This window comes from Lichenostomus cassidix, chromosome 1, assembly GCF_008360975.1.
Source record: "Lichenostomus cassidix isolate B80296 chromosome 1, HeHo_3.0, whole genome shotgun sequence".
In the NCBI taxonomy this organism is placed as follows: Eukaryota; Metazoa; Chordata; class Aves; order Passeriformes; family Meliphagidae; genus Lichenostomus; species Lichenostomus cassidix.
The window spans coordinates 9989749-10011925 of NC_139479.1; the positions used below are offsets into that span (position 1 = coordinate 9989749).

General features: G+C 35.3%; 1 protein-coding gene across 9 annotated transcripts in view; it reads left to right on the forward strand.

The window, feature by feature from the left end:
• The window catches only part of DMD (dystrophin), a 1152080-nt gene that overhangs the window by 868028 nt on the left and 261875 nt on the right, over window positions 1–22177 (forward strand). For all 9 annotated transcript variants that reach the window (XM_085049820.1, XM_085049818.1, XM_085049835.1 and 6 more), the window contains 2 exons: window positions 9616–9827; window positions 16734–16888. In XM_085049820.1, the coding sequence (XP_084905946.1) occupies window positions 9616–9827; window positions 16734–16888 (367 nt within the window). The remainder of the gene's footprint in view (window positions 1–9615; window positions 9828–16733; window positions 16889–22177) is intronic.

Genomic DNA, 22177 nt, shown 5'->3' on the forward strand with positions numbered 1-22177 from the left:
GAACACAAATAGTAAAAGACAAATTATGATGTCTTTCCTATTCGCAGGATTGGTGCAATTGACACATTACATTTTTTTTTCCTTTATTAGCTAAAAGATTGCACTGAGATGACACATATAATACACTGTTGATTGGGGTTATTTACTATTATTTATGTATCTATTTAGTTATTAAGGAACAAATATATTTGCTGTCATGCCAGGCTCCATAGCTTGGGACCCAGTTCATGTGACTTTGAGAACTAGTCCTTTAAATTCAGAATGGAAAAATAAAATTACCTGTTTTGTCTGGCACACTCCTGTGCTTGCAGAGCTGTGCTCCTTTTAAATACCAGCATTTTTATGATAGGACCTTAATTTTCTAATCAGCAATTAATTTTTAAAAAAGAAGCATTATAATTGCACAGAGAATCCTCAAAACGTTTGAATATTATGGAATTTTCAGAAGAAATATCTCTTTCTCTTGCTATGTATGTTACTTCCTTAGTTTACTCTGTTGGATATTTACTTTGAAGTGTGTAAGGCCATTTTCAGTGTGAAATTTAACTAATTCTCTGCTTTATATTTCAACAAAGTTGAAATTAAGAATTTCAAGCATTGGGAAGCTAAGATTGTCTTTCTCTGCATAAAAAAAGTATGGATTGACAGCATCTTGTGGAGTACATAAAAAATTGGTGCAAGTGGGAGAGGGGAGACAAAATGGGGTGTAAGAACTGTGGAAATGTCAATCTGAAGGAGAAGCAGGAGCCCTGAGGAATTAACTCACCTTTGGAAATAGTTCAACATTGGTGCAATTTATCTAAAGACCGTAATTGTAAATTAAATTAAAAAAAAAAAAAAAGTAGGGTTTTTAATTTACAGTCTTTTGATATCTGAAGCTTTTCTCCTCTCAGAAAGTTTATTGTAAGAGAATTATTTTACCCAAATCACCAGTACAATTCATAATCTATTGTGTAAATTTGACTTTCTTTTGCATCTGTAGGTTTCTGTCTGTGCTGGAATTTTTAGTCACCTGTCCCTGAACATGTATCATTGGCAAAGCTGTATATCTGGTATTTCACTGCACTATTAAGTGCTGCATCCAGCTGTGGGGTCTCCAGAACAAGAGAGACATGGACCTGTGAAAGCAGGTGCAGAGGAGGCCAAGGGGGCTGGAGCACCTCTCCTAGGAAAACAGGCTGAGAGTTGGGACTGGTCATCCTGGAGAAGAGAAGGGATGACCAGTGAGGTGTATGGGGACACCACACTGCCACCTCTCAGTTCTGGAGATGGACTTTTTGTGAGGGCAGTAGGGATTGAACATTGAGGATGGCTTTGAACTGGAAGAAGGCAGGTTTAGGTTGGATATTAGGAAGAAATTCTTTACTGTGGCGGTGGTGAGGCACTGGAACAAGTTGCCCAGAGAAATTACAGATATCTCATTCCTGGAAGGGCTCAAGGCCAGACTGGGTGGGGCTTTGAGCAACCTGGAAGGTTCCCTACCTATAGCAGGGGGGTTGGAACTAGGGGATCTTTAAACGTCTCCTCCAACTCAAATCATTCTATGAGACTGTGATTATGAAAGTGGTAATTCTTAAGCAAAATTAATTTATACACTTTTTCAATTTCTTTTGTGAAATAAGAAACAATTGTTAACTCAGTTCAGATGTACTGTTAACTCAGTACAAAATATATGAAATTTATGCTTAAAGTTGAATATAGAAATATTTGAAAAGAAGTAGTATTTTTTCTTTTTTTTTTCTTTTTTTTTCCTGATGCGTGCATGGCTTTTTTTTGATACTGAGCTAAGCTCAGTGTTGTTACCAGCACCCCATTTTCTGCCACTGTTGTGTAGTAGTGAAGCTCTGAGTTGTCTCCCAGCTGACCTCGGGGAGAGTTGTTTGCTGTGGTGCTGCAGCAGATTTGGTAGTGTCAGAAGAGGCACAGGAAGAGGTCCATAATAGTCTGTGCTTGTTTGAGTTTTTTGGTGTGGTTTTTTTTTTTGGTTTTGGTTTTAGGTTGGGTTTTTTGTTTGCTTGTTTGCTTGTTTTTTGAGGTTTTTTTTGTTTGTTTGTTTGTTTGTTTTTTTGTGGAAGAAAATAGAAATATGAACAGTCTGCAAAACTTTGCTTCAGTTACTTGGAGCCTGATAGCTGAATTATTAAGTCAGTTTTAATTTCCTAGTTTTTTTGTTTCTCTTAGCATCTCCCAAAGTCTTGCTCTTACAGTTAGAGCTGGACCTAATAAATCAAAGCCAAAGCAAATCAGTGTAGAGAATAACAAATGCAGATATATTTGAACATCAAGTCTCAGCCCAAACTCAGTAGGAGGTAGTAGGCTGATGACATTAAGAATATTCAGTGTAAATATGAATGTATGATAGCAACACAAAGTTATGTGGTACTAAGAATTCACAATTTCATTGCCTATACGCCTCATTAGGTAGGTAATGAATTTCACATATTTCAGGACTTAAACTACCCAACCTACCATTATGTTTTTGCATCAGTAAGTCTATGAAAGCATTAGTATATGAAAGCTGAAGAACTTTAATAATGCTAATAGCATTCTTGATTATGTTCAGAGAAACTGGAATACAATATCGCTAATTTAATATCCCATTTTTAAATACAGGCACAGACAAGACATATCTTCTGCAATAAAGATTTTCCTTAAATATTTTGGAGGCAGGTTGATTATTAAAAAAGCTATCATCCATGAACAGAAAGTAGATACATAACTACAAATTATTTTCCTTTTAATAGCTTGAGTAACCAAAGCTTAGAAAAATCCCAAACAAAAACTGTTTTGGGCAAAGATAAATATTAAAATACCTAGTTGCTTCTAATTAATCCTTACAATGCAAAAAAAAATAGAACTTAATGCGCTTTTTTCCTATTAAGTTCTTTGAAAACTTTTCTGTAAATTTTAAACAGAAACAATTGGATTACCTACATATTCGCTCATCTAGTTAATCAGATTAGTCTTAATCCTGTGGCTTCAGTTTGGGTACTTTCCATCAGTCTAAATATCATTTCTAAATCTAATGTAAGTCTTCATAATTACATTAGGAATATTTAAGAAAGTAGCTAAATTCAATCATGCAGTACATATTTTCTACATGCAACAAAGGAAATAAAATAAATCAAACATTTTGAAAGGTGATTAAATCATTCCAGCAAGGAAACCCTCTGTTTTTTTCAGTTAGTTCAATGTTACAGTGAAGTTATATTTTTATATCGTTGAAATGTGAGAGTTTCTGTAGGAAAATATAATTTAGTTAACTTCTAAGGGCATGTCCATATGCATCCTGCTTCTGGGGCCATGGAAGAATCACAGCTGACTCTGCATTCTGCCAGAGTGGTGGGATTTTAGTTTTGTCAATCCATTACTCCATGAATGTCCTGTTCTTAAGGCTCTGGTGACAATAGAGAGATATCAAAAGATCATTCTTTAATCTCTCCATCTCCCTTATCAACACTTTTTGTATATGCAGATATGTTGGTTTATGCAGATTTCTAACAAAATTGTGCTTAGATTTGTTACCTATTTCATACTAAAGCCTAAAGAATCCTATATCTCTTTAGGATAAGCAATTATTTCTCACATCCGAATTTTACAGATTGTATGACACTTTAAAAAGCAAAGCAAATGGTCTTCCACATTGTGCATACCATGATCTGTTCCTTTTCTCATGTAGTGACAAAAATTATCATGAAAGCTTCATTCGAGAGGTGATAAATGTTATATACATAAATACTTCTATAAAAAGTTGAGAAACTGGTGAATGCTTTCTGCAGGAGCTGTTTTCCAAATAATAAACTCTTGCATGCCCTTCTCAGTGCTCAGTCATGGAAGTTACTTTTAGCTCGGTGAAGGAAACTAATTTCTTTAGATGTGCTACCAGCTTAGTCTGGTCTCTAACTCCCACTCTCTATAGCAAGGTATAAGGCATGCTTAACACTGTTGAAGAATTATTCACTTGGTGCTTAGCAGAAACCACTTGACAGTTTTCAGTTCAGTCTGTTTGATCTGACACTTCCAAAGGAACAGAGTGACCTTCATTAGTTTGAACATATGGAAGTGATTTTTAGATAAAAGAAAATAAGCTCTACCCTAGTGAAACAAGGCAAAAATTAAATCAGACTTGCAATAGTTGGAAATAATTACCCCCCAAAAGTATCAAACTAGGAAATGAGATTATGACTCTGTGTGTTTTTAAAAAAAACTCAAACACATCTATATCTGTTGAAATCTCTTATGGCCTGTCCTTCTTATTCTCTGAGAGGGCAGGGAAGGTAACATTCTTTCCGTCGGGATTTTCATGCCTTGGTGTGTCCTTCAGGTGGATTTTTGTTGCTCTTCATGATCCCCAAAAGACAACTAAAGGCTCCAAATTCTTCTTCTTCCTGATTTCCTTTGTAATACCTTCTATTTGTTTATAGAACTGCAGTATTACACAATATGTTTAGATGATTTCAGTTCCTTCCTTCTTCCCAGGTATTATTCATTGACTTGTTTATATGCAGCTTAGTTTGTGAATATACTTTCTGGCTTGTCTAATTTTCTGTGAGAAATAGGTTTTTAAAAAAATCTGTCATCATATGTTACAATACTTTATGATAAGGAATAATATTTCTATAAATACTTTAATGGTGCATAAAAGCTACATCTGATGTCTTACTGGCAATGAATGGCAGTCTTCACATTAGGGTAGATGTTCTATGTTTCCACCCCACTATTTATTTGGGGTTTATTGGCTAAATCCTCTCATTACTTTATTGACCATTGATGCATAAAATGTCTTAGATGACATTAGTATTTGTATAGATATATATATACACATTAAAGCTTTGCCATAACTTTGTAAGGTCATTGTTGAAGAAGTATGACTTTTATAAGCCATTGGAAAAGGTTAAGAGAAATATGTCTCTGCAAGGAAGGATGAAGGGCAGCTGAAGCATAAATCACTGCCTAAGCAGGTTGGCTCCAGCTGTTCTCTGCTGTGTACTCTGTCCTGTCCAGATCCATAATGATACAGGCAGCAGCTTAGGGGATAACTCTTCCTGCAACTCCTTAAGTACTTCAGCAATTAAAAAAAGAAATGTTTCAAACTTATCTTTGCTTGACTCTGCATCTACTATCCAAACATTCTCCCTAGGCCAGTCTCTCACAGATTCACAGATTGTTCATAAGAACAATCCCTTTTGTCAAGGGATGTTGTATGATAGGCTTTATCAAAGGGATTCCTCTTTGAAAAATGAGACTCAAGTCAGACACCTCCTGCTCTGGAAGGCAGCAGAAGAGAAAGTAGAGCATTGCAGAAAGAGAAAATTGACAAACAGAGAATTTTAAATAATTCCTTTCCTAGCTTAAAAAAAAAGAAAAGAAAAAAAAAAGAGTTCATTTAACATATTTCCTTAAAACCATACAGTAATACAAAGCAAGGTAGCCACAAGATAAGACAAAGTTTAAGCAATATTTTAGCTGGGATTCCACCTATGTTGTTTATAGAAAACTGAGCCAAAATTGGGAAACTTCAGAAAGTCTTGCATTTAGTGCATGGTTGCTGTTCTTTCAGAAAGGTCTTGTAATTCCATATAAACATCTTTTTTCCTCACAATTTGTTTATCCCTATTATGTGGTAAATTATACTGATTAGTGGAAGAAAAGGAAAACGGTTAAAAAGGTGCAGTAACCTAGAATTTTTCTGTTTAAATCCATATTGTCTAGTTTCTCCACCATGCCTCTCAGAAAACCTGCTCACTTAAAACTTTGAGGACTGGAAAAAAAATAGAGTTTTGAACAGTTGCAAAAGTTTAACTAAACTAAATTTAATATGGATAAATGTATAGATTAGTAAAAAGCAAATGAAGTAAGATGAAATACATAACAATTAACTATCCAGAACACTCAAAAGAAAGTATAATGTTAGGCTGCAATTCAAACAAAAATTAATCCAACATGAAAATCAGTGCATAAGCATATTTGGTAACGTGGATTAATATTGCCTATAATTCTGCTGTTCTCCAGTTATATTCTGCAGCAGATCAGATTGTATTAGTCCCTTTGGTCTTCAAATCTGTGAAACTAAAGTGAAAGAAAAAAGCTTTTATAGTAAAATGTCAGTATATTGACAATAATGTTTTTGAGAAGCAGTCTCCTACAGTGCAAAATTAGTGTAGTTTGTGTAATTTGTTGGAAAAGGATAGTAGAAGTTTCTACCTCACAAATTCTGTTGCATTTCTGTTGCTTGTTCACTTTTTTGGTGTGTACACTAGGCTCAATGTCTGATCAAACTGGCATGAAATTAATACTTTTTTCAGCCTAGCATAGGCTAAATATATATGTATGTTCTAGTAGCATGAATATTATTTCTCCTGTGACTGACAGCTTCTTCTGACTCCTTTTCTGTTGTTTCCATTCTGGTTATATTGTAAACAGCAGAGAGTAAATTCCCTCAGTGAAGTTATATTTGTTTATAAGATGAATTGATAAAATGGCATGAAACTTACCAGAGAAAAAGAAATTAATTTTTGTTTGTTACCCTGTTATGCCTAAAGTACAAAAAAACCTGTAAGAATTTTTAATAACCAAAACTGAATCTTAAGGCCTATTTCCATTAGTAGCATTCAGAAAAAAAGCCTTTTAAGTGTTCCAGTGCCCTTGCACAAACCCTCTATGGTGTTCAGAATACTTTAAAAATTGTCTTCTACTGTTCAACATGATTTAGTAACAATACTCTGACCCTTCTCATCTGCAGTCAGTAAGTTATGAGCTGTAGGTGAAGGGGTTCAGGTGTTCCTGGGGTCAGTTCTAAAACAATATACACTCAAATTACAGTGTCTGAACTTTTTTGTTTGGCACAAATCTATAAGTGGCATTCACCTTTCCTTCTGTGGGAATCATCCTACTAAAGAGTGAACAGGAACGAAATGATTTACACTATGGTTTTCATTTTGGAAGTGACCCTCCTATTTTAAACTTTGGAGCCTTGGGATTTTTGTTACACAAAAATCAATCAAATGGGAGTATCATTTAGAAATTGCTAATGTATAGTAATGTTACATTAAATTAAATTATATTGTCGTCATTATAAAGGCCTCTCTAATAAATTATTTATGCATATTTTATCTTAAATAGTATTTCACTCATTGGTATATTCTACCTAGGAAAAGCCAGATTAATTATGTAGATATCATGGTGTGTTTAGCCACAAGTGAAGTACTTTGTAAAGTGGTTTGGTCACTGATGCAAGAAAACAAGTTTTATTTTTTGGGGGAGTTTTTGTTTTGTTTAGATTACCTACTAACTTCCTGAACTCAATTCCAGTCTGTAATAAAGCAAAAGTGTATATATATGTTATTTTATTGAGGGAACTAGGCCAAGTCTTTTCACAACAAAATGGGAAATGTTTTTCATCGATTTGGAGCTTGTGCATTCATAGCCACTTGAGTAAATGGGCTCCTGAGATATCCTGAATGCAGTTGTCATTATGCAGCCTCATTGTCCTCCTGGGTGGGAGAATTGGTCATCATGGAATCCCAGGACTGTGGTATCTGATGAAAAACTCAGTCTTGCTGCAAAGAGCACAGTCCCTAGAGGAGGACTGCTAAATGTCTTACTTACATACAAACCTCATGAGACATTATGGAACTGATACATCTATAAATATTTTGATTTTTGGTGTTGAGAAATATCAGCATTTCTTACTAAAAGCAGCTACTATGAAAAAATAGTATAACTGTAGATCCAGCTTTCTTTTGAAGCAGTTCTGCAATAGGGTTTTCATTCATTTCTTAATCCTCTCCCCCTTGCCAAAAAAAAAAAAAAACAACAAAACCCCCCTTGCAAAATACCCACACCAACAAGAAAAATTATAATAAAACAAAAATAGGTGGGATTTTTGTAGTTTTGTTTTTTTTTTTTCATGGACAGCTGACACAAACAAGCTGCTCTACTTCTGTCTGCCATGTACCAAAATCTACAGTTTGCCAGGAATCAAAAGATCTGAATGTCTCGGAGTCAAAGGGAGAAGGAGCTCAAGTAGTGATTTGCAGTAAAGAGGGGTGGCAGGTGGCAGCTGTTGCCAGTGACACTGGGAAAGTGTTTGGGCAGTCTTTGTCCCTAAATCTCCAGCACAGCCCTTGAGCCACATGCCATAGCCACAGCAGGGAGATTTTGCTCAAGCAGCTCACTTCTGTCATTCACCCTTCCTGCAGCCCACAACCTCTTTGTTGTTTCAAGTGTACTCTAAAGCTTACATCAGAAATCCTCTCCCAGAGAGGGCTCAGAAATGAGTTGGTTTGTGACATGAGTATACAACTTCCTAGAGCGAGGGGTTAGATTTACTTCAGATTAAATTTAAGTATTTGGGCCTTAGGCTATCCTTGCTGTGCTCTGATTGTGCTTTATGTTTTCCAGTTCTGTTTCTTCAGTTCCTTTTGCTTTTCCTTTGACTTAAACATGCTGCTCTGTTTGCTTACTCAGTTTTTCTCCCTAGGCTTCAGCAGGGGATGCTGAAAGGTTTTGTTCTCTCTCTCTAAACCTCAGCTGAATCCATGGAAAGATCTTTATCCTTTCTTCTGGAAGAAGGAAAAGCACTGATAGGTAGAAGTCTCTTTTCCCTGCTGAAGCATTTCTCATCCAGGTCTTTAGCCTGCACCCTTCTGGAATCAGCCTTGCAGTCAGAGATGCACTGCTGGAATTACCAGTCAATGAATATTTCAATTGCTTTCTGAGTACTCTAGGAACCTCAGTTCCCTTCCCTAGAAGGCCTGTGAATTTGCAGTGTAGTGAAGTGTTCAAGAAAATATTGAGACTGTACTTTTGTGCTGACTAATCTCAGGGAATTAAATATGTATAAGTAAGAAAGGCTTATTCCTTCATACACTGTACACATTTTATTGTTTGTGGATTTTGGGGCTTTATGTTTATATTGTGTCAAACTACAACTACTTAACAACTCTGTCTACTGATGTTTTTATGCTTCTATGGACAAGACTGGTGCTGGATGCTAGCCAACACTTATTATCCATGATTTTAGTGATCCTTAAGTTTCCACAAATCACATTTCTTTCAAATACTGGATAAAGCTAATTGTTATTTTATATTTAACATGAGCCTATGAGAAAGTTATTTAGCACTTGCAGTTTGTGAATATTTGCCTTAATGAAATGAGAAGGTATGGCCATTAATTATATCTTGCAATAAATCTTTAACTAATATTACTGTAGTGCCTAAAGGACTTGTTTTTCAGAAAATCCTAAACCTTCTGTTGGTTTGTTAAGAATGAAGGATTATTGCAGACACTTTTTCTCAAATACGATCCTGCTTCATAAGGGTTTTTGAGGCATGAACCTGTCATTTCTGGCTGCATATGCATCAAAACACATGCTGGGTGTCATAATTCCATACTGTGTGACCCAGAACAGTTTATCTGTTCTTTTTTGTTGAACTAAACTTCAATGCAATTGCAGTTTAAAAGTACAGGAGTTTTCCGGTATGGTCAATTCTAGAAAGATTTTAATAGAATTTTTTTACTCCTTTTAAAAGATTGAATTTAAAAAAAAAAAAAAAGAAAAAGAAAAAGCTTTTAAGTAATTCAACTTTTGCTTTTCCTTTGTGTTTCTCTAGTTGAAAAGATACAGAGCCAGTGGGATGAAGTGCATGGATACCTCCAAAGCCGGAGACAACAGCTTCAAGAGATGCTGAAGGATTCAACGCAGTGGCTGGAAGCTAAACAAGAAGCTGAACAGGTTCTTGAACAAGCAAAAGCTAAGCTTGAGTCATGGAAGGAAATTTCCTACACCGTGGAAGCTTTGAAAAAGCAGAATACAGAGCTTAAGGTCAGTACTGAGTATTAAAATATTTCCATTTGAGTTAATGAGATTGTTAAAGAAAATGTGCTCTGTTGTGCTCTAACTGTTGTCCTCTAACTATGAGCAGTGTGCACTGAGAAAAATCCTCCACAACAAATTAGAAAGAAATTAACTTGCAAAGTCTAAAATATGTGTCAGATATTCCTTGAATATGAAATTAGTCTTAACTTACCAGTCATAACAAATAGCTGGCTGATCTTGCAGGTGGAATACCTGCATTTTTAGCACAAGCATTTCACATCTCTTCTCTTCAACAGCAGCCTCAGCTGCACTGGTACTGCAGACTGGGAAATCCTGTAGTATTGGTATGGCTGTCTGCACTGCTAATGAAGCTGGATAAGTTGTCTGGAAGTAGCTGAGAAAAGAGGAAAAAAACCCGAACTGTAGCAAACTAAATGGATATATTATGAAAATCAAGCATTTTAGATTTGCCACAAGATAATCTCACCAGATTCAACTTTGGCACGGTTATTAACTGAAAAAAAAAACAACCCTAAAATGGCTGCTCTTGTGATTTTAGAACACATGTTGCCACATTATGGTGCTAAAATGTGTTAACTTATATAGCTGAGCTGTACCTCAGGTAGAAAATATTCTCTGTTGCCTCAGTTTTTAAGTTTCTTATTATTAGAACAGTCATACTTTGGTGACATTTTTCATGAATAAATTTTGAGAACAGCTGTTTAAGATTAATAATATCTCATTTTCTAGTTTGGGAAAACCAAGATTGAAACCAACCAATCGATCAGCCTTTCCTGCCTGTATGGGAAAAGAGTTACACAAGTGTTTTATGATATATTCTCCTCTCCTGCCCACTAGATTTTTGGGGGTTTTTTTAACTCCTACCACTCAGTTTTTGGTTAAAGTTTGTGGACTTAGAACACACTTAGTCTTATGTACACAGCTGAATGGTAATGAACTGTTGGGAAGAGTTAGTGGGGTAAGGTCCTCATCAACTTGTTCTGCTGCCAGAGAAAAGATATGTAGAACTTCATGATTGGTTTACTTATCTCCATCATTAGTTAGTTATTGCATTTAGAAGCAGATACAAACTCTGTAGGGGTTTTTGCTTGTTTTCTTTTCTTTTGCTTGCCTTTAAGAAGCATAAAAATGTTTATCAGCCCATTGTTTTAGGGCTGACCTGAGGTTAAGTTTTCTCATTTAAGATTGTACCAAAAGGGTCATTGCTTGGGAAGGGTAGATTATGGTAAACAAGGGCAATCGCTCACTAATGTATAGGAAAGAGTTGTAGATCATGTATAGTCCTGTCATTCAGCATAGAGAGCTCCCATTTGTCACTGTCTTCCTGCAGAGATACAGTCCTGGCTTCTGCCCAGTGCTTGTTTAAAAAAAAAAAAAAGAAAAGAAAAGAAAAGATTCAACAAAGCCAATGTCTCAGCTCTGCAAAGACTCAATTAACAAAAAAACAGTTCTGTGCAAACACTGTCTTATGTCATAGTGTTGGAATGTTTTATGTCTCAAGCACAAATTACTTAACCAGGAAAATAATTGAAAATATTGCTTTAGAAATTGTTTTTTTGTCCACTTTTTTTACAATAGTGTATGAAGTTGTAATGAAGTCCACCTAAGAGTGTATACTTTATGAAAAAAAAATTATGAGGTTTTTTTGAATCATTATCCATGGAGAGAAATAAGAACATGCCCTTCTTCTCCTCCATTCCCAAAGTTCTGGAGAAATAATACTTATGTACTTATTCACTGAATGCATTTCTACCTATAAACAGAGTTTGGGAATAGAGACCTGCAGATTATTTTGCCTCTTTCTTTAAAAGCACTTTGGCTATCTGTGTCCTCAGCCATTCCCACCTGTCTGGATTCAATGAGATGTGTTAAGTCAAGTTACAGAGGTCAAGCTATAATTACAATTTCAGTATCACAGCTAGTCCATCTAAATATGTGCCCTCATGATGATATGAACATCAACAAGCTCTACTCTCCCAGGGTTGTTTACTTTCATTTATTTGATTTTCTGCAGCCTTTCTTCCTCAAGTCTAGAAGCAATTCACCTCTGTCTTAGAGAATGGGAGGTGGGAAGGGTGGGGGACTTTATTTTCTTTTTTTCCCATCTCCTTTTTTATAATATTTCTTTTGTGCCAGCCTTCCTAGAGGAATTATCTTTGTCTGCCAGCAATTGCTATTGTGTCAAATCCCTCATCAAAGTTTTTCAGATGTGACAGCATCAGCTGTTATGTTCATGCTTGAGATAAGAGGTCATGAAGTCTAAGGAAAATGGAAATTTTTTTGGGTTAGCAGCTTTATGTTTCTTCTGTATAGTATTATTTAAACTGAAGGACCTAGAAATACATCAAGTTCTCAAAATAAATGCTTTTCTGTGTGAAACACATATATTTTGATGTTGTCCCCTGAAGATGTAGAGTAAGTAGGCTGTCTTTTGGCTTGCTGTTACACTGATGAGGAGGAAGCTGTCATTTCTATTCATTTGCTTTGAGGGAAAGAGAGAGGTCAGTGTGAGACTTAAATAAATTCTTCAGACTTATTAATTTTGCCAGCTTTGTATCTCAACACAGCTTGGTGTGAGAAAGTAGTCACCAAGTGTTCTTCTGATTTGCTTGTTAAATATTATAGCTCTGCTGAAAGACAGCTGATTTGATGTCTAAGTTCCCTTCTGCTCTAGGGGAGCTTTTAATCAGTGCTTGTGTTAATGCATTTCTGTTAGGGCATCCTTATACATGAGTAAATGGTAAACTCAGTAATATCAGCGTTTTTATTATTATTTTCTTACAATGCCAGCATAAAACAAAAATCTATGACTGGCTTGTATTTGGCCAGTGATGTTTTTAATAGAATTTGACAATTTTGTTTCTGACATTTAAAAGAGAAAAGTAACCAGGTACTATAGCTGATAATTAAAAATATTATTCATTTGAATCAGAAATAAATTCAGAGCTAATTTTCTGAGAATTACAGCATTTCTTTTCATTCTGTTTTCTCAGATTGGTATTTGAGAACTAAACTGGTGTTAGGTGTGGGGAATCAGAATATGGCAATCTGGCCAATGAGTCTTTACCCTTTAAGCCCTCTTTGTTATTGTTCACTAAGTGATGACTGCAGATGGTTAACTCAGCAGGCTGAAGGTTACAGGTGTATAAATAGTACACAATCACACCTCAACTCCTTCCACCACCACGTCATCAGAACATAAGCTAGTGTAAAACTAGTCTTTTCTTAACAGGATGCTGAGCTTCTGTTTAAAAGAGGAGAAAAAAAAATTGAAAACCCCACCAAAACCCCAAACCAAACCAAATCTACTAGGATTGCCCATTCACTCCTTGGCTCCTTGCTTTGGTAGGGGCTAGAGAGGTATCATTTCTCCATCTGTACCACTTCATCTGGGATGGCCAAAGTGAAGAGGAGGAAGGATGGAGACAATATTTTGTTCCTTTCCTTCATTGACCACTTATTTCTTCATCTAAACAGGAAATTAAACAGCAGCCTAAATAAATGCCCTGCTCTTTTGGGACTCAAAAGGCCAGGCAGCCTTCCACTGCCATAGCTCAGGGTGTGAGCTTTATGTCCTGAATTTGTGGATAAGACTGAGGCTGTCTTTCTTGCCTTTGTCAATAACTTATCAGGGACTCTTTTGCCATTCCCTGTGTACCAAGATGAGGTACAATCTCAGCATTTTGTGAGTTTTTATTATTGCAGGGCTGACAGTGCACTGCTTTGATTTTAGTAAAACAATTAACAAGTTCATGTTATTGACTGTGTTGCAGACACTGAATAGGAATTCCTAATTTTAAAAAAAAATCTTTAATTATGTAAATAAAACATGCTACAGATATACAGAAAAAGGACAGAAAGGCAGCCTGATTTTCCAGATTTGTGATATATACACAGAACTGGATGATGTTGTACATACATATTGCTATATTTGAAGTACTGTGCATCATTGATTTTGTTCCACTGGGCAATCCTGGGATAGAAGAAAATGCAGCTCTAATTTCATTACTTGTTTTTAATCAAGGACTCTTAATTGTACAGGCTTTATTCCTAATAACATCAACTAGTATCTTCTAATTAAAAATTATAAATAAATTTATATCTAAGTAACATGATAAATGCACTGCCTTAATTCTTTAAGCTTTCTAATAAACTCTGCAAATTGCAGTGGTAACACAGGCAAAACAAAGAGAATGCTTTAAAAAGAATGTTGAAAAGAAATTAAGGTAATGAAGCATTTTCCTTTCAAGAAAAAACAAATGTGGTCTTAAGCAGATGGAAGATAAATGAGACCTAAAAATATAAAAGGGAAAAGAGGAAACTAAAGAATGGCATGAATTTAATTCTGAAGTATACATCACAGTCATGTAGGAAGACAGTTAATGGGCCCCTGGTAGGACAGGCAGGTGAAAGTTGTACCACAACACTTTGTTCTCAGTGTCTGCACACAGAGGAAAGTTGAAGCATGTGCTTCTCAAAGCTTTTAAAAAATTACATATCAGTTTCCAGTAAAATAGAAAATATAAATTGTTTCCATCAGCAAAGCTCTCTATAGACATCATTTCTTTCCTGAGTGATGACCTAGTGTTGTAGTGTCAGGAAGTTAATGGATTAATGTTGAAGTTAATGGTGAGAACAACACTTTTGGAAATAACCTTGTAATGGATCTTTCCATTTTTTTAATTATAAAACAGGGTTTGAAAGCTTTTATAAGGTCATTTTTATTCACATGGGTCTGGACAAAAAAAAATCTTATTGTCAAGGTAAAGTTTACAGACCAATAATTTACAATGCAGGCAAAATGTTATGGTAACTTTTCTCTGTAAAGCAGTGAATAGTCAGTCTGCTGTGATTCTTTGGCTGAGAAAAAAAATTACCTGCATGCCTTCAAAATTTTAAACAAAGATAAAGGTAGGGTATAATAAAGATGGATAGACCTAAATGTAGAATAGGTGCTTGCTATATAAGATCTACAAAACTGAAATTATAATTACTGTAGAATTTGATATTTTGTATATCTATGATCATATTTATGTAAATATTAAAATTTATATATTTATTGTATATCATTCTGGCAGGAAAGGAGTTCAATTGGGAGACTGTTTCCAAAACAACCACATATCTGTATATTCCTCAAAGAAATAGTAGTGGTTTTCCACAAAATTATCACCTCTCCTGAATATATCTCCTTACTTAACAAAGGGAAATTACTTAAAAATATTGTTTAGACAGCTCCATCTTAGGTGAGCTTAACCATAACATGTTCAGATGGTTTTCAGGATTAGGGGTTCATAGGCTCCTCCTAATGTTTGATTGGTAGAAATAGGATCCCTTGTTCCAAACAGATAAACAAGGTGCTGTCTTAGTACCTGAGGCTGTCCTGGTGCACAGTAACTGAGTGATCTTCCCTCTCATGAAGGAATAGCACAGAAAATGGAGGAAATACCTGTTTTCACTTTTAAATTGTGGAGAGAACCTAGAGATGCTGAAGTAGCCTTTTAACAGATAAGAGTTTAGGGGAAACATCAAACCCCCCGCCAAAACTCCATTTGGACTCTTTTCAAAGATTGAGTGCATTTTAGTCCCAGTCTTAACCAAAATCAGTTTACAGACCTTCTGAGATTAAAACATAAATGCATAAATGATTTAAAATTTATTTATTTTTACTTAGTATTTTGACTCTTTCATTAGGGGTTACATGTAAGTTCTGCTCTATGTGGAGAATTCCTTATCTGAGTCAAAACAAGATTTCAAAAAGAATACTGCTTTGGGAGAAGGAAGGGGAAAAAACTATTTTTTCTTTATGCCATTTCCCAATTTGTGGATTAAAGCACAACAATAAAGACAGTCAAGTCTTACTGTTTGTTTTTTGTCAATAGCTCTAGATGTTTACATGCAACTTACTATTTCTGTTTACAAATACAAACTGTTTTTCAACTTGTATTGTCCATTTTATTGGCTAGTTGGAGTCTGTTTCACACTAAAGTACAAGTAGGCAATCGATTGTCTTTGCTCTTTCATTTTGTTGTTACACATTATGGATTAAATATGCAGCTCCAGTGCATTTATATGGAAATTTGCTCTGAGAGAAAGACTAACAGGAGAGATGCATGGGAGCTGGCTGCTGGCTGAGTGAGAATTCTGGATTTCCTGGCTTGCTTCTGCAGTGAGGCAGCTGGCCTAGGTGGAGAGGAGAGAAGGAAGAAAGGAGAAGAGAAAGTGGAGAGGAAAAGAGGAAGCAAAGAGCGACCAAGATTTAAAAAGCTTTCCTAATATTAAGTATAAATTATCATTATAAAGATATGAACAGGTTTACCAGTAGTATTGCAGATTTAGTGCTGTTCCAGTAGATGGCACTAATTACATAAACAATTTGCTGAAATGAACTAAATTTAAAAAAAAAACCAACCTGAAACCACAGGTATTAATTGTCCAAATCAATATTATTACACACTATAATAAAGAAAATTATTCACAATATATTATTTCACTACATTTTCTATCTCAGTATAATTCAATGTCACAAATAATCGTAGTTTCCATAATGCATAACAATGCATCCATCTATTTGTGTCTCAGAAAAGAATAATCAACATTCTAATCAGTGTTTATTAATTGGAGCTGTCATGTCTTTTCCAGCATCTGGAAGTTGGTTGTTTGGTCCTCTCAGAGTTTAGAAGAAGTTCTGTGGTCTTATGACTAAAAAATTTAAACCATTTAGAAAGACTGATTTTCATTTCCAGTAAATCTGAGGACGTACTCTTTCTTTCTTTTTTTCTTCTTTTTGTATAGATGGTGTAAGTTATTCAGCTCTTCTCTAATAATCATACAAGGTATATAATCATTTTATGTTGCTCTGAGGTTTATTCTTTCTTTCTCTTTTTACTTCAGCAATTTTCAAAAGAAATACGACAATGGCAAATAAATGTAGATGTGGCAAATGACATGGCACTGAAGCTTCTCCGTGATTATTCAGCAGATGACACCAGAAATGTACAACTGATGACAGATAGCATTAATGCATCGTGGGCTGCCATTAATAAAAGGTAGGATATCAATTTTGCTATTAGATTTGTTGTTAAACTCCATTAACATTCATTGTCCAGCTTTGGAGATTATAGGAGATGTAACTTTTGCAAATGACATGACTGTCATGAGGAAGAATCATGACTCTTCTGTAGAATTTTTTTTAAATATGTCTTTGGAATAGCATTTAATTCTCTCAAATAAAATTTAGCTTCCTGCCAATTTTCCCCTGCTGTAAAGAGCTGCCAACTAACTTCAGCTGATAGGTTATATTTCAAGTGTTTAAAGTTGTTTCATATATCTGTGCTATCTCCACATCAGAATCACAACAGTGATTCTGATTCATAAACCAAATCTGAAAATGACAGACATATCCCATTGAAGCAGGTTCAAAGCAGAAATGTTATCCTGTATCTTTGAAGCAAATCTCTAGTCAAGAAAGTTTTTATTAAATCCTTGACCACATTCTTGATTACATTTCACAGTCTTTCAGTTTGGTTTAGATACCAATTCCTTATTAAAAGCAAATTTTTTGCAGCTCGCCAACAATTGTGAACCATCCAATATGCAATCTATAAGATTAGAACATATTGCAGTAAAAATTATTTTCTTTGTAGTAGTAAAAGAGTTTTGAATCATTGCACATTAGATTAGATGTGTAAAAATTGTATGAAAGTTGTTTTAATCAGTATCTTGGATTAAAGCTTTATAGTTTATAACTCAAACTAGAAATGAATTGGATCTTAACACATTTTTAATTAAAGTCTGTGAACAAGGACAGAAAAGTCAGTTTAGCTAAATATTCAGTAAATTCAGTAGATCTTCTTGCATAATGGCAGTTACTTAAATCACTAATGACTACGGAAGTTTAATGCCACTTTTTGTTTATTTGATATTTATATGAATGAGTCACTTTAGCAGCATTTTTCTGAAGCAAGCTTACAGACTTAAGACTCTCTTCAAATGAGAGAAGAGATACTATTGATGTCTACTGAAAGAAAGGCACACAATAGTTTGAAAGCTTTTTATTTTCAGCTAAACTGAGAATTTAGTATAAACATTCCATTAATATCTGCTTGCATTTCCCCTGTTATAGTAGTAGCCATTTCTGTTTTATTAGAAGTAGCCATATTTTGAAGAAAAAATGTTTTGCTCATTGTGGCCTGAGAAGCAGTTCGTGGGCACCATCTATTCCTGGATGAAAAAGGCTAGGAGTCTAAAATGCTTAAAACCATTCCCCATGAGTAGATAAAAACCGCAGCTCAAAAGGATTAGATGAGGTGAGATTAGGTGAGAACCAAAGGAAAGTGCTTTTTTCTGTATTTAGAGCTTTAACCCCTGCTTGGTGAGAAGTCCAGGATGTGTGTAAGTGCTGTGGATGCTCAGGTAGTAATTGTAGCTAAGAGTTCATCTTTAAATCTGTTAATGCCTCAGGCACAAGCTCAGGTGTGTCTGATGGTGCCCAAAGGTGAGAATTGCCATTTTTGCATGGACTCTACCAAGTGTTAGGCTATGAGACAACACCAGTTCTTCAAGACACACTCCTTGCAAGCTTCTATAAAATGCACAGGCATGTTAGATGAATTACTGTAGTAAATATTTTATGTCTAAGATGAGAGCTGCTTAGGTGACTGAGTTGACATTTCCCTTTAAGTACAAAAGAATAGGAATAAGTATGAACTGCGAAATGTGTATCCTAGTTTTTTATTGTATTATGTTGTTACAATTCTAGTATATTTTTAATTTAGTGGTTTGTGTACAAATTTTGTAAGACTTCTCATGATTTGGGAACTTGATAGAGAAGCATGCTGCAAGCAGTAGTTGATAAGCTACTCCGAGGGCCGGATCAGCTTTGTTCCTCCTTTGTGAGACGTTCATAAATATGGACATACTGAGGCATCAAATCAGCATAAGACCTTTACTTGGGAGATTTTCTGCACATGTAGATTGTTTAGGTTTCTTTGAGGTAGTAGTCAGGCATTTTTCTCATACAGCAGCTTCTGAGTGAGGTCTTGAAAAAATGTCCTAGATTCCTGGAGGGATTTAAAAGCCATGTAGATGTGAGACTTAGGGATATGGTTTAGAGGTGGGTTTGGCAGCATTGGGCTAATGGTTGGACTTGATGATCTCAGAGTCTTTTCAACCCAAATGAATGATTCTGTGATTCCTTTGTTAAACAGCTTTGTGAAAAGAGACCATGAAGTCCATGGGCCTTTGGATGACTTAAATGCCAGCTTGTTCTAGGTTTTTGGGAAGGGTTTCACTTCAGATTTTGTGCCGTCCTGTGCTTCAAATCTTCAGCTTTCAGGTTATTGCATAGAGAAAAAAAAAGGGGGGGTGTTGTTATGGTTTTGGGAATCTTTTGAATGGTAAGACAATGTTTACTGAGTAGAAAGGAGATGTGAATTGTTTTGTCACAGTCTTCAAGAAAGGCTAGTTTTCAACTCAGATATGTATGCAATGATTTCAGATATATCTGTGTGTGTTCTTTTCATCTAGACAGTGCTCTGATGACTTGGTTACCTCACAGTGATGTAGAAATAGATTCCAAATAATGATCTTGACCATTTCTCCAATATTTTAGAAGCTTTTTTATCCTTTTTTATCCATCGCTTAAGTGCCAGAGGAAATATTCAGCTAAAGATTTTGCTTTCTTCTTTCTATATTGCCTATTATTGCCTAATATCTTTCTATATCGCCTTATTATCTATAAGTTAAATGGCCTAATTATTTTGTGAATATTTTCTTTTAAAAATTAAAATTTACATTGTTTTGAACTGGTTTTCCTTTAACTTGTCATTAGTATAAGCATTGTGTGTCAGTGTAAATCAAATCTGAAGCATCCTTTTTCCATGAACCAGTTTACTAAAACAACAGGAGGGCAAGCAGTAGTAAAATTCCACTTTGCCCGTTGGTAATAGTTGCCAAAGCAAGTACTTCAGCCATTAAGGCAACATCTGCTAGCTCGTGTTTTGTTTTGCTTAAGTAGATTTGCAGCTGATTGCTGTGTGTTTACCCTTTGCCTTTCTGTTGTGTTTTATAACACTGAGCTATAACCAGTACCTCTCTAAGTCCTTCAAGAGACAACCTGGTGAATGCTTGATGGTTGCTTTACTTTTTTTTCACTTGACACTTCTTAATTTTTTACTTTTGTTGTTGATACTGAAAAGATACACTAAAATGAACATGAACTGATTAGCTGGGTGAAAGCCAGTGACTTGTAAACAGGCCTCTCCTTTAGAAGCACTGACTTTCCAAGAAATAGCCATATTATTTAAGATGGAGCAATTAAAGAGGAAGTGTTCTGTATTGCATGCATTAACAAAAATAAATCTAACAGATGAACTGAACTGTTCTCAAGTGGGGGAAAAGGGCAATGATAGAAGCAACCATTAGAAATTTGCTATATAAAAAAATGTTTGTTATGGTAGTATTATGCTACTACCTCCTTTTGTAGGCACACACATTTTGTGTGAATTATCATACAAAAACATCAATGGTTGCTTGTATTTTCCTTCCTTGCAAATCCGCCAAATGTGTTAAATAAAATTAGCTTAAATATTCAGCTGAAAACAGGCTTTGATCTGTCTTAAAAGGAGTGTATATTATTGCAATAATTGCATAACATATTCTGAGAGTTGTTTAGGATTGCAAACCACTAATGTGTAATAGACATCTTCAAATATTTGCATCACCCACCAGTTCCTATGCTCAAGCTCAATGGAACTCAGGCCACACAGTAGGTTCTGGGAGCTTCCACTGCTCAAGGTGCTTTTTGCCTGAGACAATATAGAGGACACACAACAATCTAAACATAAAAATTAACTTTCTTTTCCCCACTACAGGGTATGAACAGTGAAGAATCAGTTCATGATTAGAATTATGTTGTTACTAGTTTAAGTCGTAGGGAGAGGCAAGGAGCTGTGTATCTAAATCTGTTTGAATTATGGTGTTAATTCTCTAATGCAACCAGTTGGATAAACACCTTGATTTTGCATGTCAGCTGGACAGCGTGAAATGCAAATGGCCAAACAAGCTAAGGACATAAACAGTACAGAAGTATGATGCATATCTCCTTGTATCTAAATGCATGATGCAACAGTAATTCTAAGTGTGAAAAAGGTCATAATCTAGATTTGGTCTTTCAGCAGCAAACTGTTTCTAATCAGTTGTTTCTTGTTATAAAAATACAATTATTTGAATTTAGCCTTTATCTGTACATGAATTTTGTAAGTATAATTTTGTTACCTGCAGAGAAAGAGCTCAATCATTCTGCCAGAGGCAGGTTTTCTTAATATAATGTACCCATCCTAACACTACTTTACTTTATGTTACTTGTGGAAGTAATCACATTTGCTTTACAGTTGTATTGCATTCTGGGTGAGAAAAACTGCATTTACACAGCAGCAGCAGCCAAAAGTGTTAATTGAGTGGAGTTATACTGAAGATTCAGAGTTAGTTTCAGTATCTAGACTGTATCTAGGAGCAATATCTGAAAAACTGATTTGCTCATTTTGGCTTGGACTGCTCAAGTCAAGCAGCAAAGAATTCACAATCTCCAAGTAAACTCATCCTTTCCCTTGCCATTCTCCTGCTGTTTTGAAGCTTGGTTTGCATTCCTAAAATCTGTATGGAACCAGGAGCTTGAACAGCTCCAAAATTCTCTGTGCAGGCACACTGTGGCCATGGGAATCTTGTTTACATGGGAAGTATGTTTACACATCTGTGCCTGCAGTTGTTGTCCTGGCTATAGAGCTGCATTCGTGGGGCTGTGAGCAAGAAATCCCTGCAAATGTGACTTTAGATGAAAATGAAAAATGTCATTTTCTGATGTAAATTTATTTTTCTCCACCAAAAAATACTGTGATAATTTCCATTTTTATCATCATGTTGTGGTGATCTGTGGATTGGTTTTTTAAATAATTTTGCAAGGCTCAAGAGAGTAGACATGAAGAGAGACTGCTTCTTTACAACCAACATGTCATGCTGAAGCTTGTTATTTACACCATTTTTGCAATGGATACTAATTTAAAATTGCAAAGTCAGGTGGAAAATATTGTAGTCATGGGGCAATTATTTTGTTTTGTGAGAGATGTTGATAACACATTTATCTTAATTGCCTGCACTACTTAAAAATAAATTTTCAGTCCAGGTGTTTGTCAGATGCTGCCGTTGAGAACTTCTCTTGGTTTTAAATATTTAAGGACTTAAGTACTTTTACTTCACCAGTAAAACTAGTCCCACTAAATGAAAGTGAGTCTCTGCCATCTGAGGTATCACAGATGAGAGTATGTCAAGGACCGAATAAT